The 22,350-nt window shown below is 37.3% G+C and overlaps 1 protein-coding gene across 2 annotated transcripts in view; it reads left to right on the top strand.

Moving 5' to 3' along the window:
• Cntnap5 (contactin associated protein-like 5) overlaps positions 1–22,350 on the top strand; it is a 921,488-nt gene that overhangs the window by 866,886 nt on the left and 32,252 nt on the right. For both annotated transcript variants that reach the window (XM_013020681.1, XM_013020682.1), the window contains exons 20-21: positions 1,776–1,906; positions 8,575–8,662. In XM_013020681.1, coding sequence (XP_012876135.1) covers positions 1,776–1,906; positions 8,575–8,662 — 219 coding nt within the window. The remainder of the gene's footprint in view (positions 1–1,775; positions 1,907–8,574; positions 8,663–22,350) is intronic.

Consider the following 22,350-nt stretch of genomic DNA (forward strand, 5'->3'; position numbering starts at 1 on the left):
GTGGCTCAATGGTAAAGCGCTTGCCTTGCATGCATGAGTCCCTGGATTCCATTCCTCAGCACCACATAAGCAAAAAGAAAAAAGCCGGAAGTGGCGCTGTGGCTCAAGTGGTAGAGTGCTAGCCTTGAGCTGAAGAGCTGAGGGACAGCGCCCAGGCCCAGAGTACAGGACCCACGACCGGACCCAAAAAAAAAAAAAAAAAAGTCAAGCCCTTGAGTAAGTACTAGCATTGCTAGCCATGGACACTTTGGTTTCCCATAGCCTGATGTCTTTCTGTTATTGTCAGCTTCGGAAACTGTGGGGTTGAGAAAGGTTAGGCAGATGTTTCTGAAGCATAAGAAACTATAAGGGGTTAAGACAGAATCACCTTCATGCTTCTTAGCCAAAAAATGAGTAAGTGTACTTTTCTCTCAAATGTCAATCAGTTTATCACATTGTCCACTGGCTGTAATGTTTTCTGTCTCTCTTATGCAGGGACCTTAGTGATACAAGGACAAATGACCCCCCCCCCAGAGTCATTTGTGATATGCATTAGGCCTTTGTTCTACTCAGCTCAACTATGTCAACCAACTGTGTTGGGGAGAGGGTTAAATGTGAACACATGTCTGAGATAAAGAAATCACTCAGTAATTGGTGGTTCTCTGTATCCATTTTCTCATATAAAATGACTTTCAATTAAAAAAAATATGATCCATAGTACTCATTCTGCATTGTGATATAATATTTTCTCTGTCTTCCTCCCTTCTCCCCTTCCTCTATCTCTTTCCACACTTCAAACACAGATATACTTCTTGTCCTTAATATGTCTCTGTGGACTCTCATATTTCCCTTTCAATCCTATCTCATTTTGTAAGAAATGCTGATTGAGACCCAGTAAATTGATTTGTAAATTGACCTTGAATGGAGAGTGAAAAGCTGTTTGAAAAATACTCTCTGAGTGAAATATGAATGTCCCAGTGGGCCATGAAGAGTTAAATGTTAAGTGTGCCTTGACCACACCAGACTCCAACCAGAGGCATTGCCTGTCAGTGGTGAGAACTGGAGTGGTCTCCTGCTCTTCCTTGTCTAAAGGCAAGAAAGCCATAGCATGGGGAGAGAGCCCAGAGGAAGGGAGAGGAGTTAAATTGTCTTTCTCTTACTCAATTTCTCACATCCAAATGTAAAATGAAAATATACAGAGGGGTGACAAGTAAAACATATATTTATTTTTGGACAGTGCCACCCCTTCCTTTGCTCTCTCCCACTTTTTGTTTCTTGTTCCCACCCACAAGTTGTATAGTTCATTTTCAACATAGTAGCTAATGAGTACCACTGCTGCATTTGACTACCTGTTCTCCCTCCATTTCTGTCCCTCCCCCCTCTTAAGGGGGAACAGAATAAGAAAAGAAAAAAAAATAAAAAGAAAAGAAAAGAAAAGCAACAATAAAGTAAAAACCCCTGGTTTATATTTTATGGAGTTCATTTTGATAGATATTATTTTATAGGACCAGAGGCCCATAGGCATTGCTCCTGTGTTTGCCCCCCCCAAGAATATCTTCCTTTGATCTCACTGTGTCTCTCACTCTCTTTTCATTCTTCTTTAATTTTTCTCCTATATTCAAGATTTTCTATTTAGAGCCAGATGAACATATATACATTAAAATATTTAATGATCAATGAGTTGAGACCTTACTCCCTAGAAAACTGAAGTGACTAATTGCAGGACAATCTGATCCTAACTTTGCATATTGTAGCTATTATTCTTAATTGTAATTTTTAACTTCTTTTTCTTCAAGGAAGTTTACAGGTTCGCTATCAGCTAGGCAAAGAAGAATCCTATGTATTCACCATCGATGCGGAGAACTTTGCCAACAGAAGAATGCATCATGTGAAGATCAGCCGGGAGGGTAGAGAGCTTACTATTCAGGTACTGCACCACAATCTTTGCACAGCAAATGCACCACAGGTGCTCCATGAAACTCAGTTCTGAGTTATGGACCCATGCCACTTGGAGTGTCCAAGCATGGAACCAACTGAAAGAGTGCATGAAATAGAATGTGCTCTCCACCTCTCCCTAGCATCATCATTAATGGGTACCTTGTTAGAGAGAGAAATTCTTTTATTTCTATTCAGAGCACTGTATGACCAGAGCTATGCCTCCAGTTTGGGCTTTGTGCTGTTTTTTTATTAGAGATAGGAGTCTAGTAGATTTATCTGCTCTTCCTGGAAAGTCTGATTCTCAGACCTCAGCCTCCTGAATAGCTATGCTTACAGGCATGAGCCACCTGTGTCCAGGCAGGAATACAAAATCTTGTGCCACATATCCAGTCTACTTAACCAGAAACAGTTGGATAGGAGGAAGTAGCAGGTTATTTTCACTTCTGCTCAAGTCTGAAAACCTCCTAACAGTATTTCAGTGACAAAGGGAGTCAGGTGAAGAGGAAATCATAATACATAATAGAGTGTAGCAAAGGTTGCCAAGGAACTGGATTTTGTGAGAAGGGAGGACACCAGTCATATTGGATGCTGGTTAATATTTTCTTCAAGAAGGAACAATTTATGTCTTGAAGATGAGTAGGATTTAGCTAGACAAACAGAGAGGTGTGGGGGAAGAGGGCACTCAGGAAAAGGGTTCAGAAAGCACAATGTCTAGTAGGCACTCCACAGAGTTTCAGTGGTCTCAGTATAAAGAACAGATGGCAGATAAGGACAGGAGTTGAGACAGACTCGAGACGTCCCCTTTCGATCATAGCCTGCAAACTAGCATCTGCCTAGCAGTCACATTATTGTTTAATCCGTTCTCTGTTCTCATACTGATGTATGAGAGTGATCTCTTTCTTTATGCCAGTCAAAATTACAATCGAATAGGTACTCCTACAAGATTCCTTCTTTTGTGAAAGTGTAGTTTTCACAAGAGATAACTGTGCACTCTGAGCAGAATAGTCTTAGGTCCATATACCTGTATCCATGGCCTCTCTCTCTCCCTCCCCCTCCTCATTAGCAATGGGTCAGAACTCATATCCTCACAAGTATCACTCCAGCTCCTGTCTTACCACTTCTTATTTACTGCACCAATTTATTAGGTTCTACTCAGCACAAAACAAATAATTATTAAATGCATTAAAAATAAGAAAAATAAAAGAAAGCATAAGAATCTTTCAGGATCAAGGGAAGAAATCTCTCTCCAGACTTCAGTGGCTGACTTACATTCTCATCTTATTGTCTTAATTGTTAGATGTGTTGCCCATACACTTGGTACACAAATTACTCCCTTTTCTTTACACTTACACTAATAATATTTTCCCTTGTGTTGTACCAAAATACTACTTCTGAAGATACAGATGGCCTTTTACAGAACTCCGTGGTAATATCTTAGCCTTATCCTTACTTAGTTAGCTCATTGTCAATTGGTAAAGCAATTGCTCTGCTCCTGGGATTTGATGGCTGGTCTTGGGTTGCAAGATTCCAATTATATCAGCCTCTGTTAATTGTTCATTCTTATCTTCATGGCTCATCTTTCAGCTTACCAAAGTCTACCCCCTGGGGCACATGAGGACACTCCAGTGGTTTCCTTTGGTTTTGTGGCTTTACTTACTTCATGGATTATCTCATTTAATCTTATATTTTAAGTGAAGAACCAATCTCAGTGCAGTCCTATTCTGACAGGTTGCAACTTGACTTCTTGACCTCAACTTGAGCTTCTCATTATCCTTTATAGTTTCATTGCTTCTCCTAGCATTTACTATTACCTAACATACAAGAGGATCTGTTTTATTCACTTCCTATTCTGTCTCTCCCCTTAAGAATATGTTATATAACAATGGGGACATTGTTTGCTTTCATTTTTAAAATACCTACATGTTTCAAAGGAGTATCTTACATACAATAAGTACTCAGTGAATATTTGTGAATGAAATGGAGAATTTCACAGGGTTCAAAATACTACGTAAAGAAAATTGAAATGATTTTGAGGAGAGACAGGAAGAAATACCACTAGATTTTTTGACATGTAGGTCACATGATTGATTTTCATTTTTAAGGATTCCTGAGATCACTTCATGGACAGACATATTTGGAAGTGAAAAGACTCAAGGCAGAGAGTAGTGAGGAAGATGCAGTGGGGTAAAGTAGAGCCTCAGCTCCTGCTACGTGAGGAGCCATTGAGAGAAGTCATAGACCATTCCAATATCAAATATATGACCCAAAGAATCCCTGAGACATTAAGAGGAAAGCCTTTTGAAGAAATCTTGTTTGGGCCAAACTGCAAGGAAAGTTAATGTCTTATCCATATGTTTTGACTGAGATCCTGGTAGGAAAAGTGGGGTGATTCTAGTGAGTATTTTACATATAACTCCTCTTTCCTCTTTCTTCATGCTTCCTGTCTTCTTTTCTACAACTAAAACCTACAAATGGCACATGGAGAGTGCAATAAGATGGATTTCTTTCCCTTCTCCATCTAAATAATTTCCCCCAATCAATTTACAGTCTGTGATAACCTATTGGGTGAGCGCATACTATTTGGAAAGTGCTGAGAGAGCAGAAAGAAGGAAGGGAAAAACCTTTTGTGTTTTAACTTTGATCCCATTTACTGGCAGGGGAATATAGCACATTTGTCTCCCTGACACTCACATCCCATTTACCCAATCTGGATCTCTTTTTCTTTCTCCCCCAAAACAAGCTCCTCAGTGCAACCAGAAAAAAACAGCAGCTCTACCTTAGAACTGAAGAGAATACCTTGGGAACTACCCATTCCTGTTAGAGAGAGGGCAGGTGGTTCTCATCTTATTCAGCCAGTCAAAATCTCTGTTCAGACTAGATTCCCCAATAACCCAGTCCTAAGTTGTTACTCTTATCCCCTCTGTTTATGTCGCCTCAGAAATCTGGAGATCTTGGGATCCAAAACAAGCAAGAAACCCTAGAAATTAGCTAGTAAATTTTAAGGTTTGGAGGGTCTGGAAGTTCCTCCAAGCCCTGGTGGTGGAGGCAAAATTCAATATCATTATTTAAAACACACTGATAACATAGCACAAATTGAGATAGTATAATCAAATATCTACACAACATTAAGCTATAAATGATAATGAAGAGCTGTCTTTGAAACCAACTGGATAATTCCTTTCTCTGAGAGATGAAGCTGACTGATTGAAAGTCATCCTTAGAGAATCAGGCTCAAGTGGCAGTTCTTGCTTTGCTATTTGTGCTATGTGCTCTTAGATGAGTTATTCATCTTGGAGACCTTGACTCTACTTTCATATTACATCTACATTCCTATCTATACATGTGTTTATACACATGTGTGACACATTTATGTGTATGTACAGATAAACACACATATATACATGCATAAATTTGCATGAACAAGGATGAATAAAGTAAAATATATTCTAAATAACCATACTAAGGACCAAGCCCAAAGCCTAAATATGTGTGTGTGTTTATTTTATTTCTTTGCCCTTTCCATTTAATAGCTTGTCAAGGTCACTGAATTTTCTAGGTTCTGAGAGTAGCAACAATTATGTAGGTTCTGAGGCCAGCAAAGCTTGTCTAGGACAGTGGGCAAGCTTCAGCCATCCAAAGGGTATAAAGGGCTATAGTGCTTTCATCCTTAATAACTCACACCTTAGGAGAACTGGTAAGAAAATAGGCTTAAAAAAGTGTGATAAAACTCTGCATTTCCCACTAGCTGGAAATTATTCCCTGAGCCATTTATCAGCCGTTTTAAGAATCCTTTGAGTCATTCTACCTTCTTCTCCTAATCTTGGGAAAGACAAATTCTTCTAAAAGCTTCTTTGGCTGAGTTCACTTACTCCTTGCTCTTTCATTAATCATCTGGTTTACATTATAAGCAGCAGTAAGTTCTCACAAAAAGACATGAGTTGCATACACGAGCAATTAGCTCTCCTATGCATGACTTGTGAACAGAGGTGTGTCAGGGGCCAGTGAATTTCTGACCCTAAGCATCTTGGTAGGAGGTGAGGACCAGAAGCCAGAGCAGTCTCTGCTCAACCTCTACTTCTAAAAATCCTTCAGCTGCTCTTTTCTTTGCTTTACATTAGCTCTACTTCCAGGAGCCTGGGAAGCAAAGCATCATGGGAAGCCTCCAGACCCTACTGGAAGGGGCACTCCCAAAGACAGAATAGGAGCCAAGTTAGGCACAGGAAGAGAACCCTTGAAGACAAGGACTAAATCTGGAGCTATGAGGAAATGATGAGTAGAACCCAGGGTGCCAAAGACCGAATTGGCATCCACAAGAAACATCCTGGTGACTCTGTCATCACAAGCCCTACAGATAAAAAGAGAACAAGGATAAAATATTTATGTGGCAAAATTTGCCAGTTGTTCTCATAGGCCTTAAAAAAATATGTGGCTTTATGCGATCTGGAACCTCAAAGAACTAATATTAGTAAAGGGAGGGTAGAGGGAAAGAGAGAGGGGGAAAGGGGAGAGAGAGAAAGATCACTATTATAAGGTAGCATTAATAATGTAAGCTTGGAGATAACAGCCATGACTAGAATGGAGAAGGCCAGCTAACCTGACAAAGCTATCAATTTCAGAGGTGGCATCGGGGAATCCTTGAAAGAGCCTCACACATTGGACACTCAATGTTTTAAGGTATACTCTAGAAACGTAGAAATAAAATGATACCATTTTCTCAACAAGATATTCACATATATAGGGAGGAATAACAAATAGATAAGATGTCCTGTGATGCGTGAGCCACTTGACTATGGGACACACAGTTCTTGTGATTATGTATGGATTTGACAAAGTTATTGTCTCCATGACATCTATTATGAAATAATCCATCTATATCTTTGGGATGTTATACCTGTTTCATGATATTCTAGGGAGAAATAGATTTGGAAATATGCTTTAGCATCATGTCCCACGCATGTGATTGTCCAATATTGTTACAAGGTAATTTAATTCACAAAAGAGTAACATAGCCTTTAATTGTGTGCCATAGGTCACAGCCTATGACTTCAGTTATAGCAGAAACTACCAAAAGGCTAGGAGGTCCATAATGAAGAGGCAGGAAAAAGATGAGAGGTGTAGGTTTGCTGCTTCATTTCAATCACTGCAAATGTCTGGGATCCTTTCAAAGGATAACATCATATGCATATTTAGAGGAGAGCTTGAAAGAGACCAACTAGATCTGACTAGAAGGGGGAGAAAATCAAAGTGGGGAGGGACAGGGAGCACTGCTCAGAGAGCTTCAGAGAAGCAAACAAGTAGAGCTTGCAGTGGACGAGGCAAGGGAGGATCACTAAGGGTGAGCCCTAGAAATCCTGGAAGATTCCAGCAGACCCTCAAAGTCTTCTGATCCTAGGGCTGTCAATGGCAACTGTTCACATAGCCTATCTGCTCTCTGTTCTACATCCAAATATCTATCAAAATGCAATTTATTGCTATTTAATTCTACTTAGGCTCTAAAGAAAAATAACCAAAGCACTGTAAATTTGGGTCTTGGTTTGAGCTGCTGAAATCTTGTTCGGGCTATTAATGTGAGATTCCAAAGACAGAGACACAAAGGAACAAAATGTGCCCTTAAGTAAGTTATTAACTTCTTAAACCAAAGGAAAATAACAAATTCTAAGTGACTATTTTGTCTTATTTATATGTGCTCATATGAAACATGGAAACTTAAATAATAATTTTAATAAAACTAATTTCTAGTTCTGAAAAAAATAAAATAAAAAATGAAATTTAATTCTTAAAAAAAATTGGTGCTGGTCCTGGGGCTTGAACTCAGCACCTGGGCACTGTCTCTGAGCTTCTGTGCTCAACACTGGTACTCTACAACCTGGGGCACAACTTTACTTTTAACAATGACTCCTCCTCCTCCTCTTTCTCTTCCTCCTCCTCCTCTTCCTCCCCCTCCTCCACTTTCTCTTCTCTCTCCTCCTTTTCTCCTTCCCCTCCTCCCTCTCCTTCTCTTCCTCCACTTCCTCCCCCTCATTCTTCTCTCCCTCCTCCTTCTTCTCCTCCTCCTCCATTGTGATTAATTGTAGAGATAAGAGTCTCACAGACTTTTTTGCTGTAAATTGGCCTCAAACCATGATCCTCAGATCTCAGCCTCCTGAGTAGCTAGGATCACAAGTGTGAGCCACTGGTACCCCTCAGTCTATTCCAGAGTAAAGCCAGGTGGCAATGTTAAGTGGAATACATTGGTGACCCTAAACATCACAGGGTGGGGAGCAGGTAGGAGCAGAGAGAACAGAGAGAAACAAGGAGGAGCAGGGAATGAGTTCCTTTTTAATATGAATCCTGCCCAGCAAATTCTGAGTAGGTTTTTGTTTACTTGGTTATAGAAAAGGATTGGTGAGAAAAATCTCAGTGGGGTGTAAAGCACCTGTGAGGATTTTTTTTTCTGGGCAAACATACCTGTGAACATATCCATTTCACAATGAACAAAGGAGTGAGTATTTTTGGTATATTGTGGGAGACCTCAGGACATTTTTGATCTCTCTCTTAGGAGATACTCCAGAAGAGGGTCTGCTCCATGTGCTTTATCAGGCTGTTTCCCAGTAGAATTTTCTTTCTTTCTTTTGATTTCCTCTCCATTGATGTCCCTTTGTTTCTATCTTCCCACAGATGGACCAGCAATTTCGACTCAGTTACAACTTCTCCCCTGAAGCTGAATTCAGGCCAGTAAGGTCACTTACCCTGGGTAAAATCACAGGTCTGTTCATTCTATTCTATACATTTCTGGTGCACTTCATTAAAAGTAATAAGTAAATCATTGTCATTGGGCTCTTGAGTGATTGAGATCATGCTCTCATGATATCCTTGATCTAGATTCAAGATATATGATGTAGGATATGTTTAAAATGTATGTGTGGCAAGGCTAGAGACTGGCTCATATTATTAATTTCAGAAAGATAAAACACTAGAGTAATTACATAAAATAATATTTGAATTTAAATTTTACATGAATCGTTTTTTAATAACTTACATTTTTGCTTAATTTACTTAACTTTTACTAAAATGAAATAGAGAAATTGAACAATTGTCAGAGTCACCAGTGGCTCACACCTGCAATCCTAGCTACTCAAGAGGTTGATGGCAGTTCAAATCATGCTCAGGCAGGATAGTCTGAAACACTATCTCTAGTAAATTACCAAAAACACTGGAAGTGGAGTTGTGGGTCAAGTGGTAGAGCCCTAGCCTGAGCAAAAGAAGCTCAGAGACTGTGCCCAGGCCACAGGACCAGCAAAAAAAAAATGAAAATTTTTATAATAGTTTTGTTTTTCTACTGAAAATTGCTTTGAATTTCCATTTTCTGTAAGAGGGTATTTACTAAGTTCATACAAGATTGAGATTTTCATATCCTTGTGATGATTTGAACATTTTATCACCTTTATATTACCTCTTTAATTATCTTTTTGAGCTTATATCTGCTTTTCCTATTATTAATAACAGAGATTAAAATTTTGCTTTGGTTAGAATTTGGCTTGTCTATTCTCTTCTCATCCTTTTAATTCTTTTTTCTTTAAGCCTTTTCTATAATCCTATGAAGGAGAGCTGAAGTTAGTTTTTATACCTAATCTGTTCATCTCTGTTTTTCAATTCATCAAGATCCTTTCATAATTCAAGATTACTTACAGAGTTGGACATATATCTGCCTGGTTTCTTATTGGTCTGACTTTTCCTATGAACCTAACAACATCCAGTTACTCTGTCAGCCCCAGTGTAGAGTAGCAAACAGTGGTAACACAGGGCAATTCAAGCAGGAATTAATATTAAGACAAAACACTAGTTTCTTTTGTTGTAGTACTAAATAGGGAATCTTTTTAGAGTTTCATGGGTAACTCACCAGAAATTCTGACCAAATCCTTGGGAAATATTGATTACTTTCTGGTGGTAGATAAAACACTAAACCACTGTGGCCCCAGTACAGATAGAATATCAACTTACAAGAGATGGGAGAAGGTTAGTAAAAAAATGGCTGCAGAGAGTGATTCATGGTACCAAGACTGAACATGACTGAACATAACTGGAGTTCAGAAAGGCAATTGTACTCACTCTAAAATGTCAATTTCCATTTCCAAAATGAAAGTTTAATGAACCAATTGATAGTAATGATTTTGGGGTTGATTTATTTCTTTGTTTTTAAGGTACAAATTTACTTATCCAGATTTTTCTTATGTGTTAAGTGATTATTTTTCTTTTTTCCTTTTTTTTTTTTTTTTTGGTCAGTCATGGGGCTTGATTTCTGGGCCTGGACGTTGTCCATCAGCTATTCAGCTCAAGCCTAGCATTCTACCACTTGAGCTACAGCACCACTTCCGGTTTTCTGGTGGTTCATTGGAGATAGGAGTCTCACAGTCTTTCCTACCTGGGTTGGCTTTTTACCATGATCCTCATATCTCAGCCTCCTGAGTTGCTAGGATTACAGGCATGGGCCACCGGTGTTGGCATTATTTTTCTTTATTAGGGTGTTTTTTAAATTATATTTAAGTAGTTACCATTCAACAAAGCAATTCATGAATACAGTGCCAATGTTACCTTTTCAACAATTGCACCCACCACCCCCAATCCACTGCTTCCTTCACTTTTTCTTAACTTGCTTCTTAATCTGTGTCACATTTTTTTCACCCCCTCTCCATCAAGTGGAATAAAAGAATAAAGGAGGAAGGATGCAGGCAAGAATTCATTATACACACCACAGAACTAAGGAAAAGCAGGGAAGAAGTAGGTCAAAGAGGGATTTCTCTTTATTTCTTATTCCAATCCCTATTCTTAATACAGTACTTATTTATCTGTATATGTGTTTATTTTATTTATTAATCATATAGCCAACCTTTATGTTTTCCATTGTTTCCTGTACCTTAGATGTTTTTACTTTCTTCCAGAGTTGATTACCTTCACTCTGAAACAAATCCTTTTGATACACTTTTTTCTGTCTGAGGGTCTTTTAGTTCAATATCAAATGATATTTTCCCTCAAGTGTGACTAAAGGATTTGGAGTTGAGAAGGACCCATTGTACTGGTTGCTAGGAATAACTCTGCAGTCAGGGGTGTTATGATGTTAGCTTACAATGTTCCCAATTAGGAGATATTACACTTCCAGAAATGATGAATGTCAGGATGCCTCCATCCATTTCCACTAGTAAAACATGTTCTCTGGCGCATCTCTTCATCCTGGCCTCCTGGCTCCAGTGTTTGCTGTTGGAAAATCTCCTGTCAATCTTCTGGAAATTCCTGTGGGAATTCCTATCTACAACATGCACCAACTACATTGAAAATCTTATTTTCTTAGGTTTGTTGCAGTAATTATCCTCTCTTGTTGTAGACTTCTTAATGTATCTTATAGTTTTATGATTCTGGAATTTGTATGTATGTGTGTATTGTTTATAGGCATTATTCATCTTTATGTATTAGTTCTCAAAAATCCCCATCATATCAAATGTTACTTTTTATACATTATCTTCATTTAGATTTGAATTGGAAATTTTAGACTTCTGAAATAGTTGTATTTCTTACAGTATTTTATTATAAGACACCAATTTGTATTCTGAGCAGTTGATTTGATTTTGTCTTCAAATTTTATACTTTTCTCTACATGGCTACATACTTCCCTATAATTCATCATGAGTCATTTTTTTTTCACTGATTATGGATTTAATTTTGTGGCCATACTGGGGTTTTGAATTCAGGGCCTTGTGCTTGCTCAGCAAGCACTCTATCACTTGCATAATGTTGTCTGCTCCTTTTGTTTTAGATATTTTCCAAATGAAGTCTCACATTTGTTGTTCAGTGCCACCCTATAGCATAGTCTTCCAACCTTGGATTCTAGAGAAGCTAGGACTATAGGTATGGGGCAACACACCAACTCATTATTTAAGTGACAGTCTTGCTAGCCTTTTTCCTGGATAGCTTTAAGCATTAATCCTCTTATCTCTGCCTCCCAAATACTTGATATTTCAAGCATGTGACACTGGGCCCAACTTCTTAGGATTTTTTTATTGTTTTATTTAGTGCATAGTAATTGAACAATGTGAAGTGATCCATAATGGCATTCCATGAATGAATATAGTACAGTATAATATAGTATAGTTTTCCCTTTATATATAGTTTAATTTGTTGTTGTTGCTGTTTTGTTGTTGCAGTTGATGGGCTTGAACTCAGGTCTTTGGTGCTGTCCCTGAGCCAAATTGTGCTCAAGACTAGCACTCTACCACTTGAGCCACAGAGCTCCAGATTTTGAGTAGTTAAATGGAGATTAGAGTCTAAAAGTCTCACGGGGACTTTTCTGCTTGGTCTGGCTTTGAACCATGATCCTTAGATCTCAGCCTCTTGAGTAGCTAGAGTAATAGGTATGAGCCACCAGCACCCAGGCTGTTATACTTCAAAACAGATTATGAATACAGTGTGTCTTCATCAATGTTACCCTTCTAACATTCTCACCCATCCCTCTCTTCCTTAATTTTTCTTTTCTTTTAGGATATGCCTTTAATTTTTTGTCATTTAACAAAGCAATTTAGTATACAATGCATCTTGATATGTGTCATCCCTTCAAATTTTTCACACCCCTTCACACTACACCTTCATTTAGTTTCTTAATTTTGTGGGATATACAATGAATTCTTGTCTGTATTTCCCCCCCTCCCCCCTCCCCAGCCTTCATTCATTTATCTACTCCTCTCTCCTCGGCCTCACCCCCATATTGTAAGTATTTATTTCCTGGTATTTAGTTAGTTGGTCTTTGACTTAGTCTTTTTAAAGAGTTTTACTATTTGAGTTCTCCATAGACTCTATTATACTTGATAATTCATTTGTAACTGCTTACATACAATTCATTGTGTATACTTATAGATTAGGCACATTCTAGCTACAAAGATTGAGAGAAGTCATACAATCTTTGTTTCTCTGGTTCTGGGTTACTTCACTAAACATTTTTTCCCCAAATCTTTCTATTTCTTATGAATAGTGCAATATAATTCTTTCTGATGGATGAATAGGATTCTATTGTGTATATATTCCATATTTTCTCTATCTGTTTATCCATTTGGGGGCATTTGAGCTGAATCCATATCTTATCTATGGTAAATAGTGTTGCAGTGAACATGGTTTTGCTGGTGGCATTACTGTAGCCTTCTTTGTGTTCAACTAGAATACAAAGCAATTACTGAGTCACAAAGTTGTTCAACATTTAATTTTTTGAGGAACCTCTATACTGCTTCTCACTACAGTATCTGGACAAGTTTATGTTCCCGTCAACATTGTAAGAGAGTTTCCTTTTGATTCCATCCTTGCCAGCATTTGTTGTTAGTTTTCTTAATAATTGCTATTCTAACTGGGGTAAGATGGAATCTCAGTGTTGTTGTGATTTGCATTTCTTTTATGGCCAGAAATGTTGAACATTATTCTTCATTTACTTATCCTTTATTATTATCTTCCTTGAAATTTCAATTATCTCATAATATCTTTGTTCCTAAAAATTATACTTTATTCTTTTTTGTGCACATGACTGTTGATTAAGAGATTCTCTTCTTCCTGGTCATGTCTTGGTTGTGTTGTTTTATATCTCTAAACATTTTACTTGTAGTTATTGAACCTATTGTCATTGCTAATTCCATATTTGAAACTTGTGGGATTCAAATCAATTACCGTCTCTTTTTCAGCTCCCATGCTAGCTATATCTTTTTGCTATGTATGTGTCTCTATGTTCACATGCACACACAGATATGCATAAAAACACTCATACAAACCCACATTTGCAATATACACATACCTTATGCACATGTAGTTAAAATTCATCTGTTGGAACCTTAAGGATCAAAATTTGAATAAATCTCCTTCAGGTAATATTTGCATTTGTTCTGCCAATTGCCAGGAGGCATGCTCAATTTGGGATAATTTTGTTTCTCTTGTTTATTTTATATTTTTCATTGAACAGAGGAAGAATATAAATGAGCTTCAAACTTCACTGAGATTGAGCCTCTGGTTGAACTCACAATAGGAATGTTATTAATATTAATGTCATGATATATGACTGTTATCAGTTTTGCTTTTGATTTCTTTTGGTTGTTATTCATATGTTTCTCTCCTTTGGGTAGGATTTTTTGTATATTCCCTATTGCATTAGATGATTTTCCTTTTCATCCAGATTTCCTTCAAGCTTACTGTTAGAATTTTAGTTTCTACATCACCCTTGTGGGAAAACTCAAGGCTTAAAATTCCCAATCTTCTTCCACTTAGCTCAGTTATTTTTCTGCAGTGCAATTCTAATAATGCTTTATGGATTACTGTATAGGTGAGGGAGGTAATTACCCTCATTCAATGGAAACATTTTCTGAAAATGCTTAAGATTCTTCTTTGTTATTTCACCTCCTTCTCCACTGCTACTGAATTTTGACTCAGGACTTCTTACTTGATAGCAGTTACTCTAACACTTAGAGCATACTTATAGCTCTATTTGCTCTGTCTTTTCTTCTTTGGCTCATGTCTGGGCTTTTATTTTCCTATTTATGATTCCTCCATAGAAAAGATGACAAGTATATCTCATTACACCTGAACAGGTTTCCATTGCTTGAGATAAGGGATCTTGAAAATATTTTTTCCTGAGTTGGCCTTGAATGTAATCCTCCTGATATCCATCTCTATTCCCTAGATTGCATGCATGAGTTGTAACATCTGGCAGCTCTTTGCTTATGAAAGATTCCATCAAGGTATTGGAAACCTTTCCTGGAATGAAGTAGAATTTAATGAAGTAGAATTACATTTTAGAGTCTGCATAAGTATTATCATGTGCTATTTTAATATATTTGGGGTCATGCTGGAGCCATGATAATGCTTCCCTTGCAAGCATGGTACAATCCCCAATACTATCCTCCCTTCCTACAAACATCTATTTACACACACACACACACGCACACACACACACACACACACACACACACACACGGTCATTGAATCCTCAAGTCAACCAAATCAGAAGAAGCTTAAAAGATTCTTGGAAGTTGATGCTTAGAAGCTTGGGGGAAAGCATTTCACTTGAAGCCCAGACTTTGCTTTGTACTAGAAGCTCCAGCAGCATTTTCTTCTTTGTTATTCCCTCAGGAATCTTGCTACTGTGTTCAAAGCACCTTTGAAACTTTGGAGTTAAACTAACAAGAAGACAAATAGGATGTAAATTAAATCAAGGCAGTATGCATTTGATTGACACGATCATTTTCTTCTTTTTTTGGTTTCTTTTTTTATTTTGTTTTTGTTTTGTTTTTCTTTTTTATGTATATATTTATTGTAAAAATACTGTACAGAGGAGTTACATTTACATGAATAAGATAATGAGTATATTTCCTATGGAGCATTGTTGCCTCCTCTTTTGTTTTTCCTCTACCATCCCTTCCTTCCTCACCTCCCCAACTACAAAGTTGTAAAGTTCATTTTAAAGGTAGTGTCTTGTACATCTCATTATTAAGATTGGTCAATTTGTATCCCTCTTTAAGCATTTTGTTTTTTTTCTTTTATTTTTTTCTAGTTTACTTCTTTTCCTTTTCTTTCCCTTCCTGATAATACTCAGGTTTAAACTTGGGGGTCTCATAATTGCTAGGCAGAAACTCTACTTTTTAAGATGTGCACATTCCACACCCTTCTTGTCTTTAGGTTTTATTTATCTACTTATTTATTTATTATATATATGCATTTTATTTATATATACTTATTTATATGTTTATTTTATATACTTTTATTATTTATCACTTATTTATTATTATTTAGTTATTAGATCAGGCTTTGTACTTTTTCAGGACCAGATTTGGCCATAGCCCTCCTACCCATGCCTCTTGCATAGTTGTGATTATAGGAATGACCAGAATACACCCATAGCTTGTTGTTTAAGATGGTTTAGCATTTTTTTAAGGTATGCTTTTAACCAAAATCATCTCGATCTCTTCCTACCAAGTAGCTAGGATTATAGGCATGGACCATAACCACTAGCCCTTTGATTTTGTTTCTGATATTCTGTCATTATCAAGTAAGAAACAAGTAGATTACAATTCGGAAACAAGAGCTCAGTAAAATGACTTTCTTGCTCTAAGAGACCTCAGCCTAAAAACAAATGGACTCTCAATCCATACAGCTGTTAGGCTTGGGGATTAGGGATTAGAAATAACAATGTCTCAAAATTCATTGTCTCTGAATGGTCTCTAACTGAATATGAAAGAGGTATTATGAACACCAGTCTCATTATTAAGGGGGTACATTAAACCTGGGGACCATTAGAAAGCAAAGAAACTAAGACCATGTATGAGGGTGTAGAGGAGAGGAATGGTGAGAAGTTGGCAAGTGAGATTAATGACAAATGTTATTGTACTCCACAGTTTAGAGAAGATTACTTTGTAGGACATTTTCTCCTATGTACTAAGGATTTTTCATAGTAGATGTGAAGGAAAGGTGTGCAAAAAATGCCTCTCTTCAGGACTACGAATAGCACTCTACTGTAAAGCAAAGCCAAGTTAATTCATTTTCTTTTAGTAAGAGGAAGAGCAATTCCCTATTCTAGAGGAGAGTGATTTAATAAATTTTTGGAAAGTAGCCTTGATATTTTAGAATCCTATAATAAATAAAACCATTCCTATCCTGAAGGTTCTTCTGGCAGATCACTTACCAGCACAGTTCATGCAGCCATTTACATGGTTTCTATGTTTGCTCTTATCTATGGCAAGTCATAACATAATGCCAGGTTTAAAGTTAGGTTTGTTTACTGACATTTATTGATATGCAAAGGTTATTTTTTGCTTCTAGCCTTTTACATCAGAGATTGGACATCATGTATTGCTGAAAATTACTTAATATGTTTAAAATTTAAATGAAAAATCTTTAGATTTAAAGAGATTGTGACTTCTGTGTGTATTTCAAACCTGGGTCTAACATGTTGTTGTTACAAAAATGGACCATCAAGCAAATTTTAGAATTCCAAAAAATTGATACTTCTAACAGAAGTATCAATGTAGTTTCTGAAAGAAACTAAATCTTCCAATGTCACAGAATTACTAAATGAACACCCCAATGTTCTCATGTTAAACATTCTCCAAGCATCTTGTGAAGTAGAAGGGAGTTATGGCTGACATTTTAGCAAACAGCAAAATTGATGCTGTCAAATTAAATGTATCCTGAAGTGCTCCTTTCTTTATTTTGTGCACAGTTGGGATCTTCTTATGATTCAAATCTGGTGTACTCAATAACAAAATAAATAAAAGAAATAAAATTATAGAGTATAATATGCTTAGCTTTTCAGGGGTAAATTGATCTGTGCTTGAATCTCTTTCCTATTATTAACTGTTATGAGACATTGTAGAATTTATCTAACTTGTTTGTAGTTCCTCATTGTGAAATATAAATGATAGTGGATTATTCACAAAGCTACAGAAGGCTTCTATAAGATATTAAAGGAAAGTATTTTCTTTTTTGTCAGTCATGGGGCTTGTACTCAGGGCTGGGCAATGCCCCTGGGCTTCTTTGTGCTCAAGGCTAGCACTCTTTGACTTGAGCCACAGCGCCACTTCAGACCTTTTCTGTGTATGTGCTACTAAGAAACCAAACCCAGGGCTTCATGCATGCTAGGGAAGAACTTGACCACTAAACCACATTCCCAGCCCCTGAGTACATTTCTTGTTGAATATTGTTATCCCTCCCTCATTTTTGTTTGTTTGTTTTGTATTTGTTTTTCTGGTCCCAGGGCTTGACTTTAACTCTTAGGCTCTGTCTCTGAGCATTTATTGCTCAAAGCTAGCTCTCTACCAATGTAGTCATGACTTCAGTTCCAGCTTTTTGGTGGTTAATTGGAGATCAGAGTCTCCAATATAAAGCTTGCCCACACTGGCTTCAAAATGCAATCGTCAGATCTCAGCCTCCTGAATAGGTAGGATTACAGGCATCAGCTATGTGTGCTTGACAGAACTATGTTTTAATGTGTATGGAAAAGTGACTGCAAAGATGACTTAAAAGAGACCTATAGGAATGTTCTGAATGCGAATTTCTGCCTCAAGGTCCAAGACATGAGAGAAAGTCACTATCAACTAGCTCTGAGTCCAGAGTAGATTAATGTGATCCAGCATAAACAATGATGGCAAAAAGAAAAAAAATGTGTTTGTATTTGAATACAACAGGTTCCTGGGGTAGAATTCTGCTCAATGCAGAAGCTCACATAGTGTCAACAGTCTGATTTGTCAGTCTTTCTGTGTCTCCTTCACCTTCTGCTCCATGAAGTGGATAGTATGATTTAAATACCTTAAAATATAAGATTTCTGTAATTACCCAATTTCCCAAATACTCATCTAATTTTTTTCGGTCAGTCATGGGGCTTGATCTCTGGGCCTGGTTGCTGTCCCTCAGCTCTTCAGTTCAAGGTGAGCACTCTACCATTTGATCCCAGTACCACTTCTGGTTTTCTGGTGGGTAAGTGGATATAAGAATCTCACAGAAGCCCGGTGCCAGTGGTTCACACCTGTAATTCTAACTACTCAGGAGGCTGAGATCTGAGGATTGAGGTCCAAAGCCAGCCTGAGCAGGAAAGTCTGTGAGACTCTTATCTCCAATAAACCACTAGAAAACCAGAAGTGGTGCTGTGGCTTAAGTGGTAGAGTGCTCGCCTTGAGCTGAAGAGCTGAGGGACAGGGCCCAAGCCCAGAGTTCAAGTCCCACTACCAACTAAAAAAAAAAAGGTCTCACAGATTTTTCTGACCAGGCTGGCTTTGAACCATAATCCTCAGATCTCAGCATCCTGAATAGCTAGAATTAAATGTATGAGCCTCCAGTGCCCAGCTCATCTAGTATTTTCTACTTCATAGATAACCAACAATGGATTTCAACTGGCTTATAAGAGTTCTTTTTTTCTTATTATTTTTTTTAAAAGTAATGAAATACATCCCCACCCCCACAGCAAAACTTATCATGTGATTTAATTTCTCTTCATTCAACAGAAATGTTTGATATCTTCTCTTTGGGATGCAATTTATTTCTGGGTCATATGAATTACTTCATAATGGGAACAAAGGCTTCCTCCATACTCCACTGCTCTGGGTCATCATCTATTTTTTAGACTTTTAGTTCTTTTTTTTAAATTACTAAGTAGTTGAGCAAAAAGGTTACAATTCTATATGTCAGGTTATAAGTACAGTGTATCTTGCTCTATTTTTTTTAAGAGCAAAATCATTCTTTGTTCTGGGCACTTGTGGCTCATGCCTGTAAGCCTAGATAATTAAGAGTCGGAGATCTGAGAATAGCAGATTGAAGCCAGCCAGAAAATGAGACTCTTCAATTAACTCTCAAAATGTAAGTGCATGTTTTCAAGTAACCAGCAAAAAGCCAGAAATGGAGGTGTGACCACAGGGACAGCATTCTAGTGTTGAGCATAAAAAGCTAAGCAAAAGTAGGATGCTTTAAGTTTGAGCCACAGTTCTAGCATAAAATATTGTACAAACAAAACATCCCTCTTTGAGCTACATATCCTTGCCTTATACAATGCTACCATCACTTATATCGGTCTGTATACTAGTAGGTAAAAAATAATTGCAACAAAGATATTAATGGTATGTGATGATATGTTGTTTGCAAATATAGCCTATGATCAGCTGGTAGCAAAGAACATTTCTGATTCTCTTTCTAAACTAGACCATGGCCTGGTTAAAGTAGCAGGATGGTAAAGTGGCTTACTTAAGGCATGTGTAATTACTGTGATTGATAAAAAATTAGATCAAACATAATCAAGGAAAATAAAAGCATTTCTTGATCAATGTGGTAGATCATATAAAAACAAGCAAACAATCTCTGTTTTAAGAATTCTGATTATGCAGGCTCAATGTAGTGTGTCTATAATCCTAGCAACTCAGGAGGCTGAGATCAGAGAATTTCAGTTTGAGGCTATCAGAAGCAGAAAAGTCCATGAGACTCTTATCTCCAATTAATTACTAAAACCCATAAATGAAGTTGTGACTCAAGTGGTAGAATGCTAGCCTTGAGCAAAAAATTGACATTGGAATCTCTCTTGTAAACTGCAATAAATTCTAGTTCTCTTCGCAGTAACCAGATAATAAAACTAATAACAACATAATCCTTACAGGATATGAATGTCAAAATACAAACTGGTAGCTATTATTAGTATTATTACCAAATAATATATTTCTATGTAAATACTTGTCTCCTGTGTTAACTCATTTATGTACAATAGTCCATTTTGCTAGATGGGAAAATTGTCACAGAGTTTAAAAGTCTTATCCAATGTCCCGAACAGAGTAAATGTTGGAGCTGGTAGCTGAAAGTAGACAACATGAGCCTAGTTAGACTGGTGGAGACTCCCATATATTGTTTTTTAAGAAATAACAAGAGATCTTCCAGGCAGTCCATATACTCTTTTCCCACTAAGTCATTCTGCATCAAAACCTTATATCTTCAGACTTGGTGCATTGAAAAAGACAAAAGAAACAGCCATTAACCATGGCAGGACTTCAACATATTTCTCCTAAATTAGGCCTTGGAATCAGCTTTGGGTACCTAATAGAATTCCACCACTGATTAGTGAGATATTGACAAATTTCCTAGCTCTCAGAAATTCAGTTTTCTCAATTAAATATAAGTATATATTATTATAGTCCTATTATTATCTGGAAAATGAGGTGATAATACAGATGGTATGCCTGACATATAATCAACACCTAATAAATGGTTCGCAATGGCAGTAATGATGATTAGGATAACATGTCAAGACTCTCTATCCAGCCCCATCCTTTGAGAACTACCCTGGGTTTCAGTTGCTATTCAGAGTTCAATGTTATCTATAGGAGACTGAAGAAATGATACCTGACCTTTGGCATAATTAAGCATGAATTTTATTTTCCTCTTGTTCTGGGGATGAATACCTCAGGTAATGGTGATACTGACTCTAATTTGTAGTTGGTAGCTAGTGGAGGCAGAATAGAGACAATATTGCTTCTAGAAAAATCATCTTAAAAGCATTAAGCCAGGGAAACTCTCCTGATGCTATTTAAGCTTAAATTGTCAGAAGTGAAGCTGCCCTGATTGGTTATAAGCATGTGATATTGGTGTGTCAGCTGAACTTAAAATCAGGACTCTGGTATTATACTTGAGGATTTCAGAGACTACCTCTCAAGAATTTCTCAGGAAAAGACCTGAGTTCCATTTATAAGATTTAGCCTCCTGCATACAATACAATATTGACAGACATATATTACCAAATATTGTACCAAATGCTTATTATGCTTCTTGAAAAAAAAGGTGTGTGCATGTCTTTCTCTGTGCTTGTGTGTATACACATGCATAAAACACACAGTAGGAAACAAGTCTCATCATTAGAGTAACAGATCCAAGGTCACAATGCATTAACAGATCTAATACCCTACAAATAGTTTCCATTAAGCATTAAATGAGATCTCCTGGCTCCCTATAAGTTACTTTCTTATGATAGTACTTGGCAATAAAGTAAAATATGACTGGGTTTGCAAAACGATAGCTTTTAGATCAACTCCACTAAGAGACCTTGCTAGCTTATGTTGCTATTATCTTGACCTCTCTGAACCGGTTTCCTCATCTGTGATGTAGGAATATGAGTGTTTCCTCTTATTTACTTGTTATAAAGTTAGCAGAAAAGTCTGTGAAGTGTCTTTCATCTCTCAGTACTTAAAGACAGCAGCTATTGCAATAAGATCATACAACCCACGCTTCCTATCGATTTTCTTTGCTGATAATCCTCATCCTTGCCAATGGCTCTGCTATTGACTTGTTTGCCCTTTGTCTGTGGACTCTGGGCCTGTGTGATAAATGTCATGACTGACAAGGTAATGAGGTGATAGGATCTAGGTAAGAGTAATGAACTCCCTGAGCATTCTTGTAGGTCCTTGGGCAAGTATGGTGAGAATGAAAGTTCCTGCTTGGTCAGAGGCTGAAGGAGCATGTGTAGAGGATGTAGGTTAGAACTCTCTCCATGTCTTTAGGGAGAACAGGAATCAGGGGTGGAAGGATGGTTGCTTGGTCAGTATTCATCCAATTACTCTACTGAAATGTTATCTTTCTAAGATGCCATTAGGAATAATAATTGTGTATTAAGAAGAGTGATAATAGCATGGAGACTAGTGCCACTAAGGAGCTATTACATTTCATTCATACCCTTTTAAAAGACACGATTGAATCCTTACTTTATTTATTTTAATGTTTTATTCTTTCATGCATGTGTTTCTAACGCATTTATAAGATTATCTCTTTGTTGCTTTGTACGTCCCTCCCCCACAGTATAACCCCTGCTTTCACTATATTTGATGTCAGTATAACTTGAGGAGGAGATGGGGAAAAACCAGTTGTTTAAGGATACAGGTGGACCTGTTGCAACAATGAGAAGTACAAGTTGTCATG

The sequence above is a fragment of the Dipodomys ordii genome, unplaced genomic scaffold, assembly GCF_000151885.1.
Source record: "Dipodomys ordii isolate 6190 unplaced genomic scaffold, Dord_2.0 Scaffold52, whole genome shotgun sequence".
NCBI classification, from domain to species: Eukaryota; Metazoa; Chordata; class Mammalia; order Rodentia; family Heteromyidae; genus Dipodomys; species Dipodomys ordii.